At 45.4% G+C, this 17,231-nt stretch overlaps 1 protein-coding gene across 1 annotated transcript in view; it reads right to left on the bottom strand.

Moving 5' to 3' along the window:
- Positions 1 to 17,231, bottom strand: part of Tcf7l1 (transcription factor 7 like 1) — a 150,432-nt gene that overhangs the window by 11,929 nt on the left and 121,272 nt on the right. The window contains exon 4 of the mRNA XM_020163375.2: positions 12,207 to 12,290. Within this exon, the coding sequence (XP_020018964.1) occupies positions 12,207 to 12,290 (84 nt within the window). The remainder of the gene's footprint in view (positions 1 to 12,206; positions 12,291 to 17,231) is intronic.

Raw genomic sequence — 17,231 nt, 5'->3', positions numbered from 1 at the left:
GATTCTAGACATCAGAAGTATGCCATTTACAGCTCAGAAAGTGGAGACATCCCTTTTACCATCACTCAGAAAGAAGTCATGGACTCAACAACAGGTTGCCTAGGAAAGACAATGGAGGTCCAGTGGGTGGCTAATGGTACCTGATTATATATTCAAGACACCTGTGCTATCCACATTCAAATTGTCTGTTTCGCTGGGCACCAGTGGCTCATACCTATAATCTCAGCTACTCAGGAGGCAGAGATTAGGAGGATTGTGGTTCAAAGCCAGCCCAGGCAAATAGTTCTTTCGACCCTATCTCTAAAAAATCATCACACACACACACACACACACACACACACACACACACACACAAGGACTGGTGGTGTGGCTCAAAGTGTAGGCCCTAAATTCAAGCCCCAATACAGCAAAAAAGAAAAAAAAAAAAAAAGTCTATTTACTGATAGAGCCAACCTTCTTTTTGGGGACCAAAGTGTTTTCAAGAGACTTCACATAAAAGCAGAGTTTGAGGGAAAAGGAAACTGGAATTGCCCCTCAGATGAGGGCCTGATTACAGCAAGGAAGGCCCCATGGAGAGGAATGGGATTTGAAGTGGCAGAGAGGACCTGTTCCCCTTCAGGGAGCAAGTTCTGCTGAGAGTGCTCAGCTGCAAAATGGGGTCGGCATGAGGACCTCCAAGTCCTTTGTGGCTCCAGCTGTAGCATTCCACAGTGCTCTCATTCTATCTGGCACAGGTGACCGGCCAGGCCATGGGTCACTAGATTTGCTTATTGCACAACCCAGTTAACAAAAGTGTCAGTTTTGTTACCTCGCCCTATTTTTTTTTTTGGCTTGTGCTCTTATTAGTATTTCAACTTCAGGTTTGTCACAGCAATCTTCCCAAACTAGTATATTTCCTAAAGTTCTTTTTTTTTTTTTTTTTTTTGGTGGGGGGGCGTGGTACTGGGGATTGAACCCAGGCTCTCAGGCTTGTTCTTCTACTTCAGCCACCTACCCAGCCCTTTGGTTTTTTGTTTGTTTTTTTTTTGAGGCAGAGTCTCACTAACTTTGCCTAGACTGGTCAGAAACTTGAGGTCCTCCTACCACTGCCTCTTGAGTAGCTGGGATTACAGTTATGCATCACCACACCTGGCAACCCGGCAACTAACCTGTAAACCTACTTGATCTGGGCTCAGCTCAGGTAAATGGAGGGAGGCTGCAACACTGGAAACAAGCAAAGCAGTGAAGTCCCTGTGTTGAATGCCCCACAGTGAGGAGTTCCCAGTTGCCCACCGGCATACCTCATGTTCCATGCAATGAAGGTTAATTTCTTTCTAGTGTTTTTAGAGTAAAACATCGGGTTTTTCTTTCTTTTCATTCCCTGATCTGTACCAGCACCCACTTTTGTAGATACTAATCTGATTCGCTGGTTAAGCTTCTATGACAGAAGACAACTTCTTCTGCATGTGTCCCATTTCACCTCCTACAGAGCCCTTCCTTACACAACACCTTTCTAACTCCATATTCTGACTTATAGCTTAAGTTCTCTCTCCCCCTACCGAGAACCATGAAGTATCGGAAGACAGCCACCTGTTCCCAAGGCGCCTTTTTATTTTCCTCACATGCCATAGTTTCAGGATTCCTCACCATATTCGGCGGCATCTCTAAACTACCCCCATGTCTATCTTAAAACCAGCAAAATATTCCAGAAGGAGCCAGCTGGCACAGAAAAGAAAGGTGAAAGATTTAGATACAGTAAGAGCAAAGAGGAATTCAAATTTGAAAAAGAACTCTCTCCCCATACGCTTTATTTATTTCTTTTGGCGGTACTGTGGTTTGAACTCAGGATCTCATGCTTGCTAAGCAGCACTCTACTGCATGAGTCATGCTCTATTCCTACCCAATCCTTTCTTTTTTTATGGTACTGGGTTTGAACTCAGGGACTCACACTTACTAGGCAGATGCTCTACCACTTAAGCCACTCCACCAGCCCTTTTTTGTAATTTTTTCCAGATAAGGTCTCACAAATACTATTTGCCTGGGCTGGTTTTAAACTGTGATCCTCCGGATCTCTGCCTCCTGAGTAGCTAGGGTTACAGGTATGAGCCACCGGTGCCTGGCTCCCCATACTCTTCAACAAATATTATTTTCAAGAGAAAGTGCAAGCTCCATGCTGATTCTGTCACCCCATCCTATCAAGGAGAGGACATCTGAACACATGTCTCTGGTACAGAATTTTCTCCTATGGTGACAAATAGAACACCACACTTTTATTTATTGCCTAGTTGTTTGGGGAGGACAGCCACAGTGACAGAACTGATGGAGCAGAGGTGTAATGGACCTGGGTCTCTTATGACATTGCTGAGATGTTAAATGAACTGGCCCTGGAGAAAATGAACCACAACACCAAGTAAGAACAAACACTCTGGTCTGGGCGCTGGTGGCTCATGCCCTGTAATCCTAGCTACTTATGACACAGAGATCAGGAGGATCTCAGTTCGAAGCCAGCCTAGACAAACCCTTCACAAAAGAAAGACTGGTGGAGTAGCTCAAAGTGGAGGCCTAGAGTTCAAACCCCAGTACTGCAAAAACAAAAGAAAAGAACAAACACTCTGTACCCCCTACGTGCCATACCACACACTCTTCTAGGTCCTGTGGAGGCGGTAGAGAACATTGTCTACTTAGACAAAGATAAGCATTTATGCTTTCGCTGGGAGACAGACAATAAACAAGATAAATTATACATACATATTGGATGGTAATAAAAACTAAGGAGAAAAACTAAGCTAGAGAAGGCAGATAAGAAATGAGGGGGTGGTTACATCATACAGGATGCCCAATGACTTGAATAAATAACTGAAGGAAGTAGGGAGCTGGACATGTAGAGTGGGGTGGGTGGTGGCAGGGAATCACTTTGGCAGGAGGAACAGCAGTGCAGTGGACTGAGGGGGCATGAGAAGTTACTTGGAGGCCAGTGGACCTCTAGGTTGGGGGTGTAACTCAGTGGTAGAGCATTTGCCTAGCATGCTGGGTTCCATCTTCAGCACTGTAAAAACAAAATAAAAAACAAATGAGGCTGGGTATGGTGATGGACACCTGTAAATCAGTACTTAGGTGGTGAAGGCACGGGGATAGAGAAGTCAAGACCAGCTCACAGCATAAAGAGGCCTTGTTTCAAGAACAACAGCAACAAAAACCCAGCCAGATGTGTGGTGGTTCATACTTATAATCCTAGCTACTTAGGAGGCAGTGCGAGGAGGATTGTGGTTTGAGGCCAGTTTGGACAAAAGTTAGCAAGACCCCTCTCAAAAAAAAAAGAAGCTGGGCTTGTAGTACATGTCTGTAATCCCAGCTTCTCAGGATGCAGAAGTAGAAGGATCAAGATTCTGAGGCTGATGGGACACAGCTGGAGAGAGTGCAGCTCCAGTGGTGGAGCACTTGCAAGCACAGGCCCTAAGTTCAAAACTCAGTATACCTACCTGCAACAGAACGCAAAAGCAAAACTGTCTTGGCTCCTGACACATGGCAAGTACTGTGCTGCAGGGTATGAAAGATGCAAAGATAGGCTGGGGGTGTGGCCCAAGTGGCAGATGATAGATGAGGCCCTGAGTTCAATCTCCAGTATTGGGGGAAAAAAAAAAAAAGATGCAAAGATAAGTCAGAATCTCTTCAGGGCAACAGGAGAGATAAAATGCTCTGAAGGCTGGAATGTACCTTCAGGTCCTTCTTTTCTGAGCAGTGCTGTTTGTGAGGGCTTTGCAAGTTGGATCGAGCACATACTTCTTTGAATAAATCTTTCCTTATCAAAATTTTCACTTTCCCACAGCTGGCATTAAGGACGGCAAAAGAGAACACTACAGTTAATTTTTGTGCGTTTGGCACAAGAGTCTTGCCCCTCTGCATGGACACTTGAAGGAAAACAGTGTTGTGTGACTGACTGACTAATTAATTCATTCATACTAGGGTCCTGCTACGTAGCCCAGGCTGGCCTCATATTCATGATTCTCCTGCCTCAGCCTCCTATAATCTCAGCTAGGATCACAGACCTGCACCACCACGCATAGCGAAAAAGAACATTTTTAAAGCCTTGCAATTCAAGTAGTTTTACAGAAACAAGGCACTCTTTTGGTCTACAAATTTAAGCTTTCTTTCTTTCTTTTTTTTTTGGCAATAGTGGAGTTCCAACTCAGGGTTTTGCACTTGTGGGGCAGATATCCTACTGCTTGAGCCATGCCTCCAGCTCTTTTTGCCCTGCTATTTTGGAGATAGGGCTTTTTGCCCAGGCCTATTTTACACTTACCTGTTCTTTTTGTTGAGATGGAGTCTCACAAACTTTTTGCCCAGGATGGTTTTGTATGGCAATCCTCCTGATCTCAGCCTCCCAAGTAGCTAAGATTACAAGCATGACCCATCGGTACCCGACTTGAAGTTTTTGTTTTTACTGCTGGTTTTTGTTTTCATTTGTTTTGATTTCCTCTTCAGGAACAGTTCTTGTAGACTTTTCTTTAAGTTTCTCTTCTGTTTTTTTATCAGTGTCATCAATGGCAAAACTCTTGATTTGCCACAGTGTCAGTTCCACTCTATGAAGATTAGTTAGCGGGAAGGTAGGAATAAGAATTTCAAAGAGGCTGAAGCTCAACAGCAGAAACCAACAGGAGTGACACAGACAAAAATCCTCATTGCCATGCTGGGTACCAGTGGCTCATGCCTGCAATCCTAGCCAAAGGCTGAGATCAGGAGGCTCAAGCTTCAAGACCCGTGGGGCAAATAGTTCATGAGACTGCATCTCCAAAACTATCAGAGCAAAATGGACTGGAGGCGTGGCTCAAGTGGTAGAGCACATGCCTAGCAAGTGGAAGCTCCTGAGTTCAAACCCCAGCTCCACCAAAAAAAAAAAAAAAAAAAAAAAAAAATCACTGCTTTTTAAAACCAGTGGGTGAAAAGCTGGTGAGAAAACAGAGCATTTGTGTAGCTCCAAATCCCCTTTCTACAAAACACTTATTAGTTACAAAGGAAGAAAGAGTAACATCACAGTAGAAATACTTGGCAACACTACCTAATCCCCTACCCAACATCTTTATTACTGGGACAAACTGCCTCCTGGGAGGAGGATGGGACAAGTAGACAGCATTAGCACAGTGGTATTCTTGCTCAAAACGCACAACTGAATAGAATCTATCTTGAGGATGTATCAGATCCACCCTCAGGGACATCCTACAAAATAGCTGGCTTGTACATCTCAAAACAAAACAAAACAAAAAAAAAAACCAAGAGAGAATGTTTTTGCTCTTAGGAAACACAACTCACAAAGTAAAAGGTCACAATGTCTTCAAGTTACTCCAAACTTTTCAGAAAATAAAAAATATACTCTGAGGGAGAGAGCATAAAACAAAGGGCAAAATTTGAGAGTTCCCTGTATTATTCTTGAAACTTATGGGAAAGTTTAAAACTATGCCCAAATAAAAAGTGAATACTGTATAACAAGAGCCGTGATCTGTAGTGGAGGTGGTACAGGGCAGAAACAGGCTATGTTATGAGTTTTTAAAGTTTCTGGGTCCACAGAAATACTGATGAGAAGGTGGAGAAGCGATGCACAATTCAAAAAGAGAAATTCCAGCTAACATTTTCACTTGAGAATGAGCACACTAAGCAACATGCATGACAGCCCCTTCTCAGAAGGAAAGCATCAGCATGGGCTTGGCAACCGGTAGCTTGACACAAACTTGCTTGTCCAACTTGCTTCTGAGAATCACGCAATGGTAATGCTAAATAGTGAGTCTCCAAGTTTGGTCCCTGGGCTAGCAGTCAGCATCACTTGGGAACCTGCAAATTACCAGCCCCATTGTACCCCGGGAAGGGGAGTCCTGTAATTTGTGATTTTTATTTTTTTAGGTGGCACTGGGGACCAAACCCAGGGCCTCACTCATGCCAGGAGGCAAGCGCTCTACCACTGAGCTACACCCTCAGACCCCCTTTTTTAAAATTTTATTTTAGTTTTTAGAGACACAGTCTTTTATGTAGCTCAGGCTGGCCTTAAACTCACAACCTCCTGCCTCAGCTTTCTAAGTGCCTGGATTACAGATGCACACCAAAACACCTGATCAATTTGTGTTTAAATAAGTTTTCTAGATCATTCTAATGCTTGCTAAAGATTAAGAAACACGGTTCTAGAAGTGAGTGAGTCTCACTATGGCTGCAAACTTGAAACCACCTGAAGAGCTTCTCAAACTCCCAATGTTCACACCATACCTAACTCCATCAGAACTCTAGTGGTGGCCCTAGCAAGCCCTCCTTGGTGATTCTGACGCATGCTCAAGTAAGAGAGAAAGAACAGTGACTAAGATGCTACCATGTTCTAAATATTCTCAGAGGACCCTTCCGCCTCAAGCCAGCAGCCAGGAGAAGTACTAATCCTGATCTGGTGAAACACGCTGCAGGAGGACAGAAAGGGAGCCCAAGGAGATTGTTCACAAGCAACAGTGTCTGCTTAGAGGAAGCCCCGCAAAAATTTCTAAATGCTAAAGATCAACAAGTCAGGATGCAGCCACATGGTTAAGGTTTTATGTTTTAGCATTCCTGCTTCCCTTGCCTTGTTGATATCAGGCTTGCCCTTGTGATGTGCTGGGACCAATGGACCATAAGCAAGTGTGAAGTGAGAGGAAGCATTAGACATGCTTTCCGGAAGGGTGTAGCTCAGTGGTAGAGCACTTGCCTAGTGTGTGCAAAGCCTGGGGTTCCATCCCCAATACCACAAAACACACACACATGCTTTCTTCTTGTGCATCTGCCATAGGCCATGAGAAGGGCATTTTGAGGACAGCCACTGGTCTTGGCACAGGAGCCACCTGGAGAAACTCAAACTTTGTCCCTAACCTATTAGAGCCACTCCAGCTGACCACTGAATTGTCAAAGAAACAGATAACTTAAGACCTAAAGCCTGCAAAAATTTTTTTTTGGGAAACATAGAAAAGTATAAAGAATGACATCATACCCAAAATTTGCTATTTAAGAGTAATTACTGTTTTTATAGTTTTTCATTTTGTTCTTTTTATCTTAAATAAACATCACTCTTCCCTGAGTGTTCAGCCTGATGGCCAATACTGCAGAGTTTGCACCTGAATCTACCTGAGTTTGTAAGCCAGTTCCCAAAATAAATCTCAATCTCTCTGTCTCTCTCACTCTCTACACACGCACACGCAATGTACACACACATACACATTCTGTACAGTCTATTTCCCAAGGAATCTTGATTAACATGGAACTTTCTACTTTGATTGTGATGGACACATGAGAGGAGAGGGAGAGGGACAGACAGAAAGGAAAAAGGTTTAAATTGGCTGGAGTATAAGTCAGTGGTAGAACACTTGCCTAACATGCATGAGGCCTACTACATCAAGAGTTTAAATAAAAGGTGACCAGAAAGAGAGGTGACAGAGTTTCGAAGCTGGAAGTCATTTTGCCTTTGACCATCCTCATCTGGATTTGTTTCCCACACCTCTCTCTTAACTCCAAATCCGTATTCCCTATGTCTTCCCGTCTTCAGATTCTGGATGCTTGGCCTAAGAGCTAAAAATCGTATTAAAAAACAAGCAATAATCTGACCCTACTCTAAAGAACTAGTTTAATAATTCTACACTTTTTTGAAAGATTGCAAAAAACCTGTAAGATTTTTCTCCTGGCCTTGGGCCTCATTCGCCTGTGACTTGGTAGAACTGATTAAGCAGCTACCTGACCATCACATAGAAAGCAAGTTACAGATGTACACGTGAATGAAATGCTGTGGGGTCATAGGTCTGTCTCTTGTGGCCTTTGGCATCTCTCCCAAGTGCTCTAGCCAGGGCACGCTCTACTTTCATCATTTCAGAACTGTGGGATTTGGGTTTAACTTGAAAAGTGCGTGTATTTGTTTTGGATGGTTAGGCAAAGCACTCCAGGGAGAGAGTGCAGGGAAGACAGAACCCGGGCCCACACGTCCATTTTTTGTCCAGAAATCTGGACAACAGTCTACAAGCAAAAGGATGACAGTGATCAAATATTGCAAATAGTTGCAAAATGTTATTGTTACTGAGTTTTTAGAATCTGTGTTAAAAGTGTAAATGCAAGTAGTAATAACACTTAAGTCCACCCCCACCCTGGCCCAGTTATGACTTGTTTACACACACTTCCTTGACAGACAGATTCCACATGACTCACTAAATCTCTGCAAGTATGCAGGCTCTTCGCTCCATTTGTCCTACTCCCAGGCAAATCTCTTCTTAAAATAGTTTACTCCTAATCTAAAATAAAATTTCACAATCCAGAGTGTTTTAATTTCCTTAATAAAAAAATCAGTGCTGGCCTTCTGTGACTACTTCCTCAGAAACCTCCAGGTGCTGCTTACACCTCGCTTAGAGAGAAACTTACACCGTACATTGGGCTGGTTTTAGCTCCTCCTTCCACTTTGCTTAGGATTTTGATATGCAATTTCGGCAGCGATCCTCAACTCTGGCTGCCCCTTAGAATCTCTGGGGGAGTTTAAAAAACTCAGATACCAGCCCCACCCCAGACCAATTAAATCATATCCTTGGGGGATTAGATGCTAAAGTCTATGGACTCATTATCTCCGATACCTTTGCAATCTGTCCATTTGTTCTGGCACCCAATTCAGGCCCTCATTACTTCTTAGTTTTGCTAATTAAACAGGATTTTAATTGTTCATTCCCTCTCTCCTTTCTTAATAACAGCAATGGCAGCAGCAGTGATGGTGGTGATGGTGGCAGCAAAGTGATGGCAGGAGAGAAGCAAGCGGTCAGTGAAGACTTACTTTGGCACACAATGCTAAACTCATTACAACACACCAGCTCATTTCTGCACAACTCTATGACATCAGCCCTCCTCTAATCCCCATTTAATAGATGAGGAAACTGAGGCAGAGAGAGATGAGGTCATTTGCCTGAAGCTGAATAAAGAGAAACAGGCAGAGCTGGGACTCAAACCTGCTGCATTTTACAGCTTCCAACACAAACACCCTCCTCCCAGGTAGCTCAGGTTTTCCTCTCAGGGGTTGGAATGACCCACTTGATTCTAAATTGAAGACGGAGGTCTTCTCTCAGAATTCCAAGCTCGTGTTACGGTTTTTACCCCCTAAATGTCTCTTAAGTTTTTGAGGTCTGTTTCTGCTTTGCCGTATTACAACACAGAGTATGACAACATGTAATTTGCTGGAAAATTGCCCACTTTGCTATCTACAATGCAATGTGTATCAACAGTTCATGCTTCTCTGCCCTCAGACAAAGTGAGGCACCCCCACCCCTGCCCCATGCTGCATGCTTTATCTGCAGAGCCACACCTGCAACGGCTGGGTGTTTGGCAGTGGCAAGTGGGAGTGCAGAACCTGCTTGAGAGTTCAGGAATTCATACATTTTTTTCTGTCACGTACAGTGAGAAAATTAAGTGATGAGTAGTTGATTTATTTGAGGATAAAGGTCTAAAAAGACCTATGAAAGAAAGTGAAAGAAAGGAGCTGACACTGAGTGTTAATACTGGAACCAGGGAACCAGAGGGTAGTCAGCACCGTCAGATGTCCCCCGTGTTGAGAAAGCAGGGGAGTGACTACATGACGGCAGTTAGAAAGCTGAGCCAGACTATTCACAATAGCCAAGTTATGGAAACAGCCAAGATGCCCCAGCACTGACGAATGGATTAAGAAAATGTGGTATCTATACACAATGGAATTTTATGCAGCCATGAAGAAGAACGAAATGTTATCATTCGCTGGTAAATGGATGGAATTGGAGAACATCATTCTGAGTGAGGTTAGCCTGGCTCAAAAGACCAAAAATCGTATGTTCTCCCTCATATGTGGACATTAGATCAAGGGCAAACACAACAAGGGGATTGGACTATGAGCACATGATAAAAGCGAGAGCACACAAGGGAGGGGTGAGGATAGGTAAGACACCTAAAAAACTAGCTAGCATTTGTTGCCCTTAATGCAGAGAAACTAAAGCAGATACCTTAAAGCAACTGAGGCCAATAGGAAAAGGGGACCAGGAACTAGAGAAAAGGTGAGATCAAAAAGAATTAACCTAGAAGGTAACACCCACGCACAGGAAATCAATGTGAGTCAATGCCCTGTATAGCTATCCTTATCTCAACCAGCAAAACCCCTTGTTCCTTCCTATTATTGCTTATACTCTCTCTACAACAAAATTAGAGATAAGGGCAAAATAGTTTCTGCGGGGTATTGAGGGGGGGAGCGGGAGGGGGTGGAGTGGGTGGTAAGGGAGGGGGTGGGGGCAAGGGGGAGAAATGAACCAAGCCTTGTATGCACATATGAATAATAAAAGAAAAATGAAAAAAAAAATTAATTCAAACTCAAAAAAAAAAAAAAAAAAAGAAAGCTGAGCCAGGTTGCCATGGATTGGCAGGGAAAGGAAACGGCAATGGAGGTGTGAGGTGGGTAAGAAACGCTACAAGGGAGGTACGGGGGTGCTCACAGGATGAGAAAGCTGGACATCTGATTTTTCAGAGATGGACTGCTCTATGCAACAGGAAGGATGGGAAATTCAGGGTTATTGTGGCAGTTTTTAAAGGGGAATAGGGTCTTCTACAAGGAGTGACAGAAGACAGTCTGTAAATAGAAGAGAGGACAGGTGGCTCTTACATTTTGGAATCCACTGCAGGGGGCTAGGGAATGGGACAGGATGTGTGGGGGCAGGAAGAAAAGGGAGACAGTTACAGAAAGATGGCTGAGCCGAGAGGGGACAAGCCACGTTTGTGGTGGGGTGGGTGAGGGTTGGACAACCTCCACTGCGGCTGACTCAAGCCACTAGAGGGCACTTGTATCTTGTGCTTGCCATCCCAAGTGGGACACTAGGAGTCAGAGCCATCCTGGCCTATTTATTCCTGGAGTGTTCAATGGGCTGTTCATGCCTTGGTGACCAGAGACAGAACCTGCCACCAGAGGTTTGCATGTCTTGATGGCTGGTGTGACCACTCACTCACTGTTCCCTACACTGCCATCCCTGGCTGCCTCCCTGGCAGATGGCTGTGACAGTCATCTGAGAACTACACATGACATCGTGATGTAAACCACAGAGGACTCTGCCACTGAAAGCTGGTCCCATGATGGCTCCCTCACTGAGCTACTATTCATTTCTATGTACATCCTTTCTCCTCAACTAGGCTCTTAGGCTTTTAATGAGCAAGGACTATCAGTGTATCTTCAAATGCCCTATGAAAGGAAATAATACGCCTGGAATTTGCTTTAAAAAACAGTGTGGTGGGAGGGGAGTGTGGGTGAAGGGAACATGGGGGTTGTTCATGATATAATGTGCTCTACTTTTATGTATCTTTAAATTTCCCATAATAAAGTTTTAAAAATCATTATGTAGCCCCAATACCTTATACTTAGTACAGGTGGTAAGAAGGAAGTCCTAGCTCTCTTTGTCTGTAAAACAGCCAGGTTGAGGCAGGAGTAGTTCCTCTGGCTGCACCCTCTCTGTGACTCTGAGACACACTGGACAGTGGGCAGACACCAGTGAGCTTGTGGGGTAAATGGAAGGCAAATACTGGCTTAAGTTCCTAAAGTCTACCAAAGTGGAGTGCAAGGAAGGTCTATGTGTCAGCAACATCTCTTATCTGCTTTAGTTTTCAGTCCTCTGCATATCCAGAGGAGGTGAGGAGCCCTGCTTCTGTCTCCCAGAACCTTGTCCCCCACCCCCTCACTTTCCTTTTTAGCTCAGTGCAGCCACTGGGTCTGGCAGAAGAGGCTCAGCTGCCTTATGGAGCTTTTGTTCACACAGGTTTTAATGGATTCTTTCCTGTAACAGCTGGTATAGAAGAGCCTCTTCACGTGCGGCCTTACAGCCACAAGGGGAGGAGGTAATTCTGAATGGGTCCCCTAGGACAGAAAGCACCTCTTGCCCACATGAAGTGGTCACAGGGATCCAAAAGGTGGCAGGGAAGGATCTGAGGCAGGTGTCCATGAAGAGCTAGGGTTAAAGGCCAAGGCCACGAGTCTCAATCAAGCACTGGAGGTGGTGTGTACCTGTGTGCTGAGGGCGTGTGTGGGGGGAAACACACGGAAGGATGTACAAGACACAACCTCATTGCTAACCTCCTGAGTATTCACACACTGAGGAAATACTGTGAGACCCCAGAAGAGCAGCTTCTGTAAGTTGGAAGTCAGGCAGAGGTAGGGGACAAGCCAGCCAGACTGGTGTTTCAAGGTAAAACAGACTTACCAAGTGTGCGGGAGATGGTGACCTTGTGTCTTTGACTGTGGCACTGGAAGGGACATCAAGAAGGGGCCATTTCATCTGCAGATACTGCACAGGGAACAGAAAACACAAAACAGCTGGTGAGATGCAGCCTTACAAGTGCCCAAATCGAGCAGAGAAAAATTTCTATGGTGAGGTTGCCAGGAGTGGGGAGGCCTGCTTCTGGAACCCTACACATTCCCCACAGGGTCAATTTCCAAGTACCTCTTAATAGAGCACAGCGCACACTCATAGTCACTCTACTACCACTGTCCCCTCTGTCACTTTGGGGGCACAAACACAACAACTCAGCCAAACTTTAAGTGGGGAAGATAACTGTTAATAGTCCAGCATGATCAAGCACAGACTTCAAAGAACCTATTGGCAAGGCTTGAGTCCTCGGCTCTAGTTCTGAGACAAGCAGGACCATCAGGAATCAGAGGCTCCCATGGCAGTCCTGCCTGGTCCATTTCCACATCCATAGCACCACACACAGCGCTCCCCAAGAAGCACACTGTGTAGGCCCAGCTGGTGAACCAACAGATGAAAGCCATCTTCCTGACACTTGCAGGGTTGCAGATAATCACCTATCCACTCAAGGACGGAATGCTGGTCTCCGCTAGTGTTTCTCTTTTTCAAAAGGCTCACCTGGTACCCTACCCTCTGCTGTGTGGCAGTGACACACACACACACACACACACACACACACACACACACACACACACACACACACACACACACACACACACACACTTTCTCTAAAGGAAAAGCCTTGCATAGCCTTGGCAAGAGCCTGGAAGCAGTGAGTCAAGCATGAGGGCCTGAGAAGGGCCTACCTGGGCTGAGTCCAGCATCCAGGGGATTAGGTACTCACTTGGTCAGTGTAGACTGTATGGCACAGGACAAGTGACTTGCCAACTTGGAGTCTGTTTTGTCAACGGTAATGATCACTAACATTACTGGTTGTTAGAACAACAGGGCAACAGCAGGAATTGAACACAGCACGTTGTGCATGGCCGACATTTGATAAATGGCTGCTATTATGTTCATAAGCAAATCATTAGTCTTTGCCAGGAGCAAAAGCATACATGTTGTCCCAGTGTCAGCACTGACAGCTTCTCTGTAGAATTCTTGAGACCACTTTGAGAACTAGAGCCCTCCCAGGAAGTAGCAGCTCCAAGAAGAGCTTCAGAGAGGCAGAACAAGCTCTTTGAATCACCAAATGCTCTCTTCTTGCAATTTCAGGCCTTGTGCTCCAGTACAGGAGCAGGAAAGAGGATGCGCCTCCTTGCTCTCCATCAACCACAAGCTTTGGCCCAGAAGACAGGCTGGCCTTCCTACATAGGTGCTAACCCAAGGACGCATTTGCTCAGACAAAATGTGTGGCATAGAAAGCAGGCATGATAGTCCAAGGGGGCTGCGAGGGAGGTGGGACTGAAGTAGGCTCTGGAGCTATGAACGCCAACAGACTTTACACTCTGGGCTGTCTGGGCCAGACACCACACACTCTCACGTGGAGACTCACTCTGTCCTGTCCCCTGCTGACCTTTCTCTTCCTCCCTTCCCACCCCATCCATTTCTTGCCCTCCCCACAGCCTATACTTCCTAGATGGATTAACAGGGATTTCACTGCCTTTGCCAAGCTAAAAACACTGAGCAAATAATGAGATTAGTTAAAACTCCTTAGTGAATAATCTTTGTGCCACATTTGCAAAGCATTTTCACACACAGAACCCAGTTTACTTTTCACAACAGCCCTGCTAGTACAAGTAGGGGGCCACCCAAAGTTTTCAGATGTAAACACAGGCTAAGTGGCTTGCCCAACTTCACCTATAAGAATTTGAGGTTTTTTGTTTTATTTTTGAAATCAGGATTACACTTTGTAGCCAAGACTGTCCTCAAACTCGTGACCCTCCCATCTTAGCCTCCCAATTGCTGGGATTACAGGTCTGCACTACTACACCCAGCCAGCCTAGGCCTTCTAACTTCAAATCCCACGCCTTTTACTCACAGGGTGCTTCTAGACAGCTGACCAGCAAGACAGCTTCTTTGAAGAACCTCTTCCTAGCACCACTTTTATGAACACCACCAGCCCCCAACATTTTTTTTTTTTGCTCTGATGGGTTTTCCTTTACTTTTTCTATTTGGCTGCCCAGAGGCAAATGGTATATAGACAGTGTTCTTCTGCAGAGATGCTTGAGGTGGCCAGAGCTTATACCTAAGCACCAAACATCTTCTAGAAGCAACAATATGAATATTTGTTTAAAGAACTGAACTATAATAATATCAGGTGCTAAAGGGAAATGTCTCAAATCCATCTTCCCCGACATGAAATACAATAGAAGGGTCTCAAAACGCCATTAGCCCACCAGGATCCGGTTTCGCATTTACTAATAAGAACACACACTCTCTTCAGTCTTGTTGGCAGTACAGGCATTCCTTAGATCATACGGGGGCGGCCCAAAGGAATCTGAATCCTTACTTGAGACAATGCTGGTTTTCTGTGGTACTGGATTTTGAACTCAGCACCCAGTGCTTGCTAGGCAGTTGCTCTACCACTTGGGCCACATTCCCAGCCCTTGTTTGCTTTAGTTAAGTTTTTGGATAGGGTCTCTTGATTTTTCCCTGAGGCCCACCTAGGACCTTGATCTTCTTATGCCTCCAGCATAGGTGGGATGACAGGCAGATGCCACCATGCTTGGCTTATTTGTTCAGATAAGGGTCTTGTTAACTTTTTGCCGGGGCTGGCCTTGAACTGGGATTCTACTATCTCTGCCTTCTGAGTAGCTGGTATTATAGGTGTGTGATGCCACACCCAGCTCTGGCTTTGGGGTCTTAAATAATACTACCAGGTGGTCTGGGTTGTTAGGCATAGCTGGATAGGACTATAGCACAGGGTTTCTCAGCCTTGGCATTATCAACATTTTGGGCTAGGTAAGTCTTTTTTGTGGAGGGACTGTTTTGAGATGTTTAGCATTATCCCTGGCCTCTACCTACCAAATGCCAAGTAGCCTCCCATCCAGTTTGGATAATGAGAAACGCCTCCAGACTTTGCCGAGTATCTTCTGGGGGCAGTGGGAGGTTGATCCTCATTGAGAACCACTGTTCTGGTGGCTGAGTTCTTGGTACGTAATTCACTGCAAATTCCATGAAGGTTTGTCTGCTTTGATGCTGGGGATGTCAAGGTATGACTATACATATAAGCATCACACATATATTCATGGCAAAGTATTTATTAATAACTACTGTTTTTAGTTGCTTAAGGTTTTATCTACCTAACAAGATGCCTAAGGCTTCTAGTGGAAAGATAAGACCATCTTGATGCAATGGCCTCTTTTTTCCTCAGGTACACCCTCACGATTTTTTTTTTTGGAAACAAGGTCTCACTATGTAGGCCAGGCTGGCCTCAAACTCATAATCTCCCTGCCTAAGACTTCCAAAAGCTGGGATTACAGGTGTGAACCACTATACCCATCTCACCACTGATTTTAACTGAGACCTGGAAGGTGACATTCTTAAGCCTTGAAGTCTGGTCCCTCACAAATATATGTCTGGCAGCGTGGGGGAAGATGGCTCTGGGGTTAGAGTACATCTCGCCCAAGACCCGTTCTGCTCCAGCCATCCCTGGGCACCCGGGGAAGGTGTGCAGAGGGAGAATCATTCTGGGAGGTAAGAATATGGAGGATGATCAGTTTCCTTCTACTTTTTTGCCACACAATGCCTAGAAGGTTCCTGGCTTGCAACTCTGAGGAGAGGGGTTTCTAAAGAGCTTTCCAGGACCATGAATCAGAGCAACAGGAGCCATGGCACACTCTGCAATCGCCACCTGGGCACCAGGAATTTGGGGGTGATGGGACAGTCCTGCATTCCTAGCTCAGGGACAGTGAACGTTCAATGGAAATAAACCTCTTCTTGGCAGAGACTCTCATGCGAGGCCAGTCCCACCCTCACCCTGGGTAACTGTGCATGGGTGGGGCATGTCACTGGGATTAAGTGACAAGATGGAACTTCAGGTCCTTTGCTCAATAATGGTATGTGGGCAAATTAAAACTTCTGCTTTCTCCAAGCCCCACGGAGGCTCCATTCAGCTGGCCGGCCAAAGCTCGGCTTCCGACTAGCCTGTCACAGCCGGCCATTAGCACACGGTGAGGATGCATACGCAGCACGCTCCAACTATCTCCCTTTTGGGGTGCCCACTGGAATGTAAAACTCTGGGCCTGTGCGGCATGAATGCCACTGGCAGCCAAGCAATAGTGGTAGCTACTACTTCTGGGGCACTGTCTGTGGGAAAAGACATGGTTCTGATATTCAGAACTAGAAAGAAAGAAAGGAAAAAAAAAAAACCAAACCCTAATGGCAGGCACATATGCTGTGCCTGGGGACCTGAGACAGACAGCTATGCAGTTCCCAATCTGAGGAACTTTTGGGGGAGACTGGTTCTTCTACTGTGGTTCGCAGTTAAGTAGAGCAAGGCTGTGGTTTAGAGCACGTCTTTACCTTGTTAGAGGAGGATGAGTCTATTCTTACTTTCACGGTGTTTGCATTGAACAGCTGTTGAATTCTCTCAGCAGCCACCAAAATGATCACATGGCAGCGTGTTTGACTTATCCCTGAGATGTACGCATGGCACTGGAGTTTATTACACTGGGGCATCTCTGCATTGCCCACGTGAGCCCTGTTTGGTCAGTGGTTTGTTCTTCCTTGTACTACGCTGTGGAGTGCCAATCAGAGTGCTTCAAAATTTAGATTCCACATTCCTAAGTAAGGGTCAACAAGTCTTTTTGTTGCCGTTTGTGACATCTGTTATCATGTGTTGCTGTTAGTGTTATTGTGGCTTTATTACTTAGAGGACCTCCGCTCCTCTTTTTCCTTAATATTCTGGGTCCCCTTCATTCTTGCTCCTTCCCGGAGCCCACCTTGGGCCAAGCACCTGGCCAGGTGGGTTGTTTCCGCTGACTGGGGCCTGGGGAAGGGTCCCTCTGAAGGATGCTCTCTCCAGAGACTGGAGCC

This window comes from Castor canadensis, chromosome 12, assembly GCF_047511655.1.
Source record: "Castor canadensis chromosome 12, mCasCan1.hap1v2, whole genome shotgun sequence".
Lineage (NCBI taxonomy): Eukaryota > Metazoa > Chordata > Mammalia > Rodentia > Castoridae > Castor > Castor canadensis.
This window is presented reverse-complemented; position numbering and strand designations above follow the sequence as displayed.